The sequence below is a fragment of the Pseudopodoces humilis genome, chromosome 2 (assembly GCF_049639895.1).
Source record: "Pseudopodoces humilis isolate 2021_Gansu_Grassland_sample_001 chromosome 2, ASM4963989v1, whole genome shotgun sequence".
NCBI lineage: Eukaryota > Metazoa > Chordata > Aves > Passeriformes > Paridae > Pseudopodoces > Pseudopodoces humilis.
In genome coordinates, this window is record NC_142201.1 from 307,880 (window position 1) to 317,721 (window position 9,842).

The following is a 9,842-nucleotide window of genomic DNA, read 5'->3' on the forward strand; positions in this document are numbered from 1 at the left end:
TTAAACACAGCTCAGACAAGCTGCAGACACGCAGGGTGACATCTGCCACTCCTGTCTCCTGGGCTGACCTGCAATTCCCTGCTCCTGTCCATCCCTCGTGCTTGTGCACCCCTGGGGATGGCAAAGGTGCCTGGAAGAGAACGGGCAGTTGGGAAAGTGCTGAGTTCTGGTGAGATGCAGGCTTGTAGCAAGATCCAAACGCTGGGACGGTGATCTGGGGTGAGTTTGGAGTTACAGCAGTGGGAGAGCCCGAAGCCACCTGGCTGCACCCTCCTGCCAGGGAGCTGTGGACAGCCAGAAGGTGCCCCTGAGCCTGAAGGGACAGCAGCTCCAGGTGGGATGCTTCTCATGGGCTGGGACCTGATCCTGGACACCTCTGTGTGAGTGTGACCCTCCCTGAGGCAGAGTCAGTTTAGGTGGGACCTTGGGCAGGAATTGTTCCCTGGCAGGGTGGGCAGGGGCTGGGATGGAATTGCCAGAGCAGCTGGGGCTGCCCCTGGATCCCTGGCAGTGCCCAAGGCCAGGCTGGACATTGGGAGCTCCTGGGACAGTGGGAGGTGTCCCTGCCATGGCTGGGCTGGGAATGGGTGGGATTTGGGGTCCCTCCCAACCCAAACCAGTCTGGGATTCTGCAATAAGGAAATAAGGCTGGAGCAGCACTGTGAACCAGAAGGGCCCAGTAAAGCTGAGCCTGGCTGAGCAGCATTATTTAATAACCTGGAGGACTTTGTTACCCAGGATGAAGTGCAGAAATTGCTGCCCAGAGGATCAAGTACCTCAGACTGGGAGGAGCTGTTTTTTCCCAAGCTCAGGATTACAGGATCTCAGACATGTTTGCCCTTTCCAAACAAACAATTCCCACACGAGACATGTTTCCTGCTGGAGTGGCTTGTGCCAGCTGCAGGATCACAGCTGCCAGGCTGGAAACAGAATCCTCTGAGCAATAAACCATCATCAACACCATCATCTGGGCAGCGCTGGCACAATATTGGCTTTGCAGTGTTCGGCCCCATGTGGCCAACAACGATGACTGAGCCAGGCTGAAAAACCTCCTGGTTTGTGTCCCTGCCTGGAGCCAGGCTGAAAAACCTCCTGGTTTGTGTTCCTGCCCGGAGCCAGGCTGAAAAACCTCCTGGTTTGTGTTGTGGGCAGGACTCAAAGTGACTCAGAGGAGAGATGAAACTGTTCTGGGGTCAGGGAAGCCAAATGCCTGGAAAGCCGGGGCAGTGAGCTCTGGCCCTTTGGTATTTTGGCTAAAGCAGAGGATCCAAGTGCCTGAGAAAATTGCATCCCATTCCCAAAGTGCCAGCAGCCTGCTTTAACCCTTCCGTGCCTGCCTTCCCTGTAGAACAGGACAAGTCTCAGCTCTTCCTGCTTTTCCCAGGGGCTGGAGGGGGCACAGCACTGGTTTTCCTTCCTAACACAGGGACAGGGACCCCGTGGGTGGGGTGCCCACCCAGAAGGGGCTCCAGCAAGGTGATTTGGGTTTGGGCTCCAGCAGGAACAGCCCCACAGCGCTGTTTCGTTCAGGGCTCCAGGCCAGGGAAGCCTCAGACCGTGTGCAGGAGCTCTCACAGCAGAAATCCTCTGGGCAGCAGGTGCTGATGTGCAAAGGCACAGCTCATGTCCCAGGGTGGCGCTCAGACAGAGCCCAGAACACGGCGTGGTTCCCACCTGCACTGGAGTGTGGGAGAGCAGAATCCTGCTGAGCTCATCCTCCAGGTGCTCTGGGTCTCCTTCTCCCACCTTAGGTTTTTATACTGATGAAAAATAAATGTGCTCAACCTTGAGTTTGTGACTGTGGAGGGGAGGGATGGAAGCAGCAGCCAGGAGCCAGCCCGGGATGGGAGGGGAGGGAAGAAGAGAACTCCCAGGTGTTTGGGCTAAGGCTGTGTGAGTTTGTGCCTTGCCAGGGACAGCTTGCTCTGTACTGGAAAGCTCCTGGTGGATGATCCCCCAGGTGACTCTGGTGTGTCAGCAGGACCTGGTGTGTCAGCACTGCCTGGCCATTGCTGCTCTCTGGGGAGAAGCAGCAGAAACATTTTCAGCACAAATCAAGGTGTAGATCCTGCCCACCACACTCAGACTCTTCTTGTCCCTCCAGGACAGTTCTCTGAAGTTTCTATGTTACCTTCAAGCTTCTCCCATCTGAACAAACCCTCAGAAATTGGTATTTTCCTCTTCCTGCCTGCCTTTGTGGGCTTCTATCATGGGTGGATGACAGAAGGAAAACAGAGCAGCAAAAGGGAATTTCACAATCACATTTAATGTCCCAGAGCACTGTTTTGCTCTACAAATTTGGAGGAAGACCAGAAATTATGTCTAAGTCATAGGAGGACAAACAACTGAAAAAACAGATAAAAAAATCAGTGTTCTCATGTTTGTGTTGTTCCCTGGGAGCTGGGAGCTGGTCTCCCTCAGAATCCCGGGATCCTGGAGCTGGAAAAGCCCTCACAGCCCATGGAGTCCCAGCTGTGCCCGATGCCCACCTTGTCCCCAGCCCAGAGCCCTGAGTGCCACGTCCAGCCCTTCCTTGGGCACCTCCAGGGATGGGCACTGCAAAGCTCCCTGGGCAGCCCCTGCCAAGGCCTGAGCTCCCTTTCCATGAAGAAGGGGTGATATGCTAATAATAATCCTAATAATAATGTGGATTCCTGATCTGGCCCTTGCACTGGTGCAGAGTCCCCATCTTATCCCCCTGGTACCTCAGGACTCAAAACCTGGTGTATATATTTAAACACAAATGAAGACTCTCCTGAATGGCTTCTGATCCCTTCAACGGGAGCTCCTCCTCCTTCATCCTGCTGGGTGTCCCCGGCCTGGAAGCTTTCTCCACCTGCCTGGGCATTCTTTTCTGCTCCGCCTACGTCCTCGCCATGGCAGGAAATGGGGCGGTTTTGCTGGTCCTGGGGCTGGACAAGGCCCTGCAGGCCCCCAGCCATTGCTTCCTGGGCATGCTGGCAGTCGTCGACGTGCTCATGGTCACGTCTGTCATCCCCAGGATGCTGAGCGTCCTCTGGCTGGGCTCTGCCGAGATCGGCTCCGTGGCCTGCTTTGTGCAGATGTTCCTGGTGCACTCCACGACAGCCGAGGAGTCGGGAGTGCTCCTGGCCGTGGCCTTTGACCGCTACCTTGCCGTCTGCCACCCTCTCCGGTACCGCTGCATCCTGACCGGCCGAGCCATTGCCCAGGTGGGCCTGGCCATCGTGCTGAGGGCTCTCCTGTTCACGGTGCCCCTGATGGCGCTGGTGACGTCCCTGCCCTACTGCGGCTCCCGCCCGGTGCCCCACTCGTACTGCGAGCACCTGGCCTTGGCCGGCCTGGCCTGTGCCGGCCCCGGGCCCAGCGGCCCCTACAGCGTGGCCTGGTCCTCCCTGGTAGTGGGGACGGGCCTGGCTTTCATTGCCGTGTCCTACGGGGTGATCCTGAGAGCTGTCCTGGGGAAGGAGCCCGGCTGGAAGGCCCTGAGCACCTGTGGGTGCCAGCTCTGCGTGGTGCTGCTGTTCTACGTCCCCGGGATCGTGTCCATCTACTGCCAGCGGTTCCCCGGCGCCGTGGCCGCGGGCACGCGGGTCCTGCTGGCCGACCTGTACCTGGCCCTGCCCGCCACGCTCAACCCCCTGGTGTACAGCGCCAGGAGCCGGCAGCTCCGCCGGGCCCTGCTCAAAGTGCTCCTCCCAGGAGGGTTTGTGCCTGGTGCAGGGGTCCGTGGTTCTCCAGGAGCATTCGTCTCTGCCAAGGCAGCCCAGGGAGTGCGGGAGGTGAGCAGGGGCCGGGAGGACTTTAATGAACTTTAATGAGCTTTAATGAACCCCTGCTACATAACGAGGGTATTTGGGACTGGGAGCAAGAGCACACTCCAGGCCTTCTTCCCCTTCTTCCTCTCCAGGTGCTAGGAGCAGCAAGAACCCACCTTTGAGTTTAGAGATGTTCCCAGTGCCAGCAACAGCCCTGTGATAATTTCAGGGCTCCAGGCACATCTGTGCCAATGCACAGATCCTGATCCAGATGGAGAGATTTCTTCTGTGTTGTCTTCTTTAGCCCCCCTGGGCTATCCCAGCGGTTCTCCTCTCTGGCCCCTCTTGCCTAAGGGACTGAGAGGATCATGGATTCTGGCTGAGCCCCAACCAGCTTTTCCAGGTTTCTGGGTGTTGGTGGAAACTGAGCACACCCAAAACTGAACCCTCCAAAGCCCTCTGTCCCTGCAGAGTCACAGAATCACCAAGGGTGGAAGACACCCAGCTGGCTGTGAGGGTGGAAGAGGAGTGGGGGGCTGAGGCTGTATCCACCGGGTGCTCCGGCACTGGCACAGGCTGCCCAGGGAAGTGCTGGAATTACCATTCCTGGAAGTCCAAGCAGTGTGTGGATGTGGCGTGTGGGGACATGTGTTAGTGGTGGGATGGCAGTGCTGGGGGAATGGCTGGGTTTGATGGCCTGGGAGAGTTTTTCCAAACCTAATGACTGATTAATGCGAGGATCCCGAAGGAAATCATCAGACACGGGGTGTCCAGACACATCTGGGGCAGAGCTCCACAGGTCACCCCCAAAATCATGGCAATGCAAGAGCTGGGTGCATCACAGTTCATCCCTCTGACCTCTTCTGGGTGGCTTGGAGCAGCCTGGTGATGTCCGAGAGCTTCCACAATGCAACAACCCTGCCCAGAGCAGCTGGGGCTGCCCCTGGATCCCTGGCAGTGCCCAGGGCCAGGCTGGACATTGGGAGTTCCTGGGACAGTGGGAGGTGTCCCTGCCATGGCTGGGGGGCTCTGGGTGGGCTCTGAGGTCCCTTCCAGTCCAAACCATCCTATGAATTCCACCCTAAAATCACTGTTTGTGCCACGGCCATGAGGGTGATCTGAGGGTTCCAGTCACAGCCCAACACCACAAACACCACCACAGCTGCCACAAACCCCACCCAAAGCGCCTTCCCTAAGTCTTCACTTCTACATTAAAATTAAAGCTCAGTGGATTGCTTTCTGTTTCAAAACTGCTTTGAATCTGTCATTCTTCACCTCACACGTATTTTTCCTGTCTTTGTGGTGTTTGTGCCTTTCTGCAGCACCCTCCCTGACATCTCAGAAACCACTTGGCAGAATGTTTCTGCTGCACTAAATTTGCACATTTTTCTATGCTGAATTTGCACATTTTGGGTTTACACTGCCTGGGGCGTGGGAGAGAGACCCTGGTGGGGGCACGGATATCCCATTCCATGGCATGGTCTTGGTGCTGAGAGCCAGCAGAGGCTTCCAGCCAACAGAACTGTGAATGAAACTACTCTGGCATTCTCCAGGCAAACACAAGAGAGGGCTTTTAGTTCTGCTGGAGGCAACTTGTGTGGCACATTCCTGTCTGGCTGGGCCATCAAGGCCAGGCTGGACAGGGCTCGGAGCAGCCTGGGCTGAGGAGATGTCCCTGCCCATGGCAAGGGTGGAATGAGATGGGCGTTAAGGTCCTTTCAAACCCAGCTCAATCATTCCATGATCTCCTAGCACATGCCACCCATAGATGAGATGAGATGAGATGAGATGAGATGAGATGAGATGAGATGAGATGAGATGAGATGAGATATGAGATGAGATGAGATGAGATGAGATGAGATGAGATGAGATGAGATGAGATATGAGATGAGATGATGAGACGATGAGGGATTCAGGCTGTTCCCCTCTGGCCCTGCTGAGGTTGTTACGGAGGAGCCTGGAGAGGACTCGTGCTTTTGGGAATCCCCATCTCAGATACTCCCACTGGCGTTTCCCAGGGTGATTTGTGCACACCCTGGAGCACAGCAGTTGTTTCTTTCTGGTGTGGCCGTCCCCAGGATGGAGATGAGCATGGACAGAGCCAGGTGGGTGCTGGTGGCAGCTCGGGCACAGCCCCAGGCCAGGGCTGGGAGGATTTCAGCATCCAGCCTGGAGCCTGCACAGTGGGACAGAGCCAGGAAAACAGGCAGCAGCTGGAAATCTCTTCTAAAAGTAGTTTTTCATACTTTCTTATCAAACCAAACTGCCATTCGAACACTGTGGAATTCTGACTCTCTAAGTATTTTTTTAGGTAAAAATAGGACTGGGGTTTAAAAAAGTAAACAAAGAAACAACAAACCTTTTAACTAAACCCAGAAACTGCTGCAAAGGAATTGACTTGTTTCTGATTGTATAATTAATCCATAATTAGCTGAATATGCATTTTCTAGATTTTCACACAAACTGGATTTTCAGCCATGGAAAATGTTCTTAATGCCTTGACACCAGAGCGGGTGTTGGGATGGGGAGGAGTGGAGCTGGGGGCTCCCAGCAGGCAGAGTTTGGTGAAATGGGCTGGGTTATGTCACGGGGGGCACCAGGGGGGACTGGGGAGAGGGGAAGGAGGCAGGCAGGGCCCTGGCATCCTGGCTGGGTGCTGGGAAGAACAGAGTGCCCAGAGCAGCTGGGGCTGCCCCTGGATCCCTGGCAGTGCCCAAGGCCAGGCTGGACATTGGGAGCTCCTGGGACAGTGGGAGGTGTCCCTGCCATGGCTGGGGTGGGACTGGGTGGGCTCTGAGGTCCCTCCCAACACAAAGCAGTAGGTTCTGTGATTTTATGATGGTTCTGACAGCTTCATTTTGAGGTCTGTGAATCACCTGATATTTGCCAGGAGTGTCCCTGTGGCAGCTCCTCCCTGAGAGCAGCAGGGCAGAGGCAGCTCTCCCTCAGGTGCCTCTGGGGCTCGCACCCCGCTGACAAAACCTTTCCCTCAGCACAAAACAGAACTGGGTTTGTTTGGCAGCAGCTGTTTCCTGCAGCCAGCATCGACTGCTGGAATTCAATTTGATTCCAATCCTTTCATTCTCTACTGAGCAAATCACCTGTTGAGTTCCTGGGCTTTGTGCTGGGCTCTGACTCAGGGTGGCAATTTCAGCTGATCACATCAGTGTCCCTGCTCCCCAGAGAACATCCCGGGCACTGCCCACCCTGCTGGGGCTCCTGGAAGTTGGGCAGGGCCCACCAAAGGCCCCTGGAGATATTTCTCCCGTCTGTAAATGATCCAAGCCAGCTGCTGTGTTTGTTTCATATTTTAGCAGAGGGTGTTTGACATCGTTCAAGGCTGCCAGTCCAATAAATGACATTAAGAAATAAATTTCTCTGATTTTCTTTCTCTCACGGAGGCCGGGACCTTCCTCCTCCATGCAGAGGACAGAAGCCTTTGTCTGCTTTTATCTGACTTCTCAACAGCTCCCAGCTCTTACAGGTCACAGAATCTTGCCAATGTGCACAAAAGCCTCAGTAAGGGAGACACTGGAACTGGTGAGTGGAGATGAGAAACTGCAGTGCCCTGGGCCTTTAGTTTGTGTTCATTTTATATCTTTTAGTTTCTCAAGGGCTCTGCCATAAGGGTTCTCTGGCCAAGAGAAGGCAGGAGAAGGATGCCAGGGCCAGGAGGAGCAGACAGATGGTGTTAAAGAGGTGGACAAGCAGAGGTTATAACCCTGAGGGGGATCAGACTTGTATGTTGGTCAGTGGATGGACATTCTCCTCCAGCTCTGTGTGCCCCCCAGCCTGGACAGTGCCATTTCTTCCAGACCCACAAACCTGGACAGCCCAATTTCTTCCAGGCAAGCATCATTCAGTAAATCCTGTAAATTTGGTGTAACTGCAGGAGGTTTGACAGGACCTGCTCTGCACAGTTTGGCCTTCAGTCCCACACGTGGGTGAGCGTGCAGCAGGAGCAGAACCATTTTAACGGGGCTCCCCATGACTGGGACTCCCAGGCAGCCCTGCCAGGGGTGCCCGTGTCCCTCGGGGTCAGGCCACAGCAGGGAGCTCTGCCTGCACTTTGTCTCAGCCTGGTTTCACCGCAGCTTCTGCACGGCCCAAAGGAACATCAGGATGAGCCTGTGTGACCTGGACGTGCCCAGCCCTCTCTCTGAGCAGGAGGCAGGACTCGCATTTCTCTGCCACAGAAATGTTTCTGAAGGTTGGGCAGGGGCCAAAGAGCCAGGGGTCCTCGGTGGCCTCAGCAGTTCTCAGGGTTAAGGTTGGACCTGATGTCTTAAAGGTGTTTACCAGCCTAAAGAATTCTGAGATTCTGGAATTATGCCACATTTCTGCCCACTGAGTGTGGCAACAGTGGCAGGAAGCCACAGCAGGGCAGGACACTGTGGTGCCAGCCTGTAGATGGGCATGGACATGGCAAAGGCTGGAGGAGAGGAGTCTGAGGGGAAACCTCACAGGAGTCCTCAACATCCTCCCGAGGGGCAGCGCAGGGACAGCTCCGGGCTCTGCTCCTGCCACAGGGACAGCAGCAGGGAGCGGCTGCAGCTGGCCCAGCAGGGATTTAGGTTGGCTTTTAGGGCAAGGCTCTTCTTTCCCCAGAGGCTGCTGGCACTGCCCAGGCTCCCCAGGGAATGGGCACGGCCCCGAGGCTGCCAGAGCTCCAGGAGCATCCAGGGATGCCCAGGCTGGGCTTGTTGGGGGGTCTGGGCAGGGCAGGGGGGCACTGGGGGATCCCTGGGGGTCCCTCCAGCTCAGGACATTCTGGGATTCTGAGTCCTCTGGGACGTGGTGATGACAGCACCAGTTCAAAGCCTGACTGCAAGTAAGAGGTTCTGAAAACTTCTCCCCAAAGAAACAGAACAAAGTTCCCTGATGCCATGAGCACTGTGGTCACACCGATGGTAGCCGAAATCCCAACCTTCCTGTCACTGTTACAGGGAGCTACAAGGACATCTGTGCCATGTCAGCCCCCAACCCATCCAACACCAACCCTCCCTCTTTCCTCCTGATGGGCATCCCCAACCTGGAAGCTTTCCACAGGTGGATTTCCATCCCATTCTGCATCAGCTACATCATGGCCGTGCTGGGAAACCTCCTGGTGCTCCTGGCCGTGGTGCTGGCCAGAGGCCTGCACGAGCCCATGTTCTGTTTCATTGGCTGTCATCAGCCTCGTCCTCTCCACTGCCGTCGCTCCCAAGATGCTGGGGCTGTTCTGGTTGGATCTCAGGGAGATTGACCTCGAGGCCTGCTTCATCCAGATGTTCTTCACCCACGCATTCGCCGCAGTGGACTCAGGGCTGCTCCTGGCCATGTCCTTGGGCCGCTACGTGGCCATCTGCCCCCGCTGCGGTCCGGCTCCATCCTGAGCTGCCCGAGGGCCGTGGGGGCAGGATTGGTGTCCCTGGCCAGGGGAGCTGGCATCATGATCCCCCTGGTGTGCCTCCTCAGCAGGGTGATCCCTCACTGCTGATCCCTCACTGCTGATCCCTCACTGCTGATCCCTCACTGCTGCTGCGAGCACACGGCCGTGCTGGGGCTGGCCTGGCTGACTCTACAGCCACCGCTACAGCCCCAGCACGAACACACTGCTCGAGGGGAGCGACTGTGCCTTCATCACCTCCTCCCGCTGCGGGATCCTCGGCGCTGTGCTGAGGCTGCCGCCCCACAGCGCTCACGGCCCTCGGGACCTGCTGCTCCCACGTTCTCGTCATCCTGCTCTTGTACCGAGGCGGGCTCCTCTCCATGTTCCTGCAGATGTTCACACCCAGCCTGGCACCTCACATCCAAGTGCTGGGGGCCAATTCCTGTCTGAGGGTCCCTCCCATGCTCAACCCTCTCGTTTATGGCATAAAGGTGAAGCAGATCCAGGAAGGAATCTGCAGACTGCTGGGGCAGGAGCCAGGAGCTCACAAGCTGCTGAAGGTGGCTCAGATTCAGAGAGACAGAAGAAGATTTCTCCCATCCCAGAACAGGTGTGAAGCTGAGTGCGGTGAATTGTCCCCCAGGAAGGTCCAGCTCTCTCTCCAGAAAGGGAACCTGGACCAGCCGCCTGACGCTGACACGGCAACAGCCGAATCACAGGAAACCAACGGGTGA

At 56.3% G+C, this 9,842-nt stretch overlaps 1 protein-coding gene and 1 pseudogene across 1 annotated transcript; both read left to right on the forward strand.

Moving 5' to 3' along the window:
- Positions 1-2,759: 2,759 nt before the first annotated feature.
- LOC106628353 (olfactory receptor 52I1-like) lies at positions 2,760-3,797 on the forward strand. Its single transcript, XM_014255615.2, has one exon. The coding sequence runs from the start codon at positions 2,760-2,762 to the stop codon at positions 3,795-3,797; it is 1,038 nt and encodes a 345-aa protein (XP_014111090.2).
- A 4,957-nt stretch (positions 3,798-8,754) lies between these two features.
- LOC102112012 (olfactory receptor 52B2-like) lies at positions 8,755-9,842 on the forward strand (annotated as a pseudogene).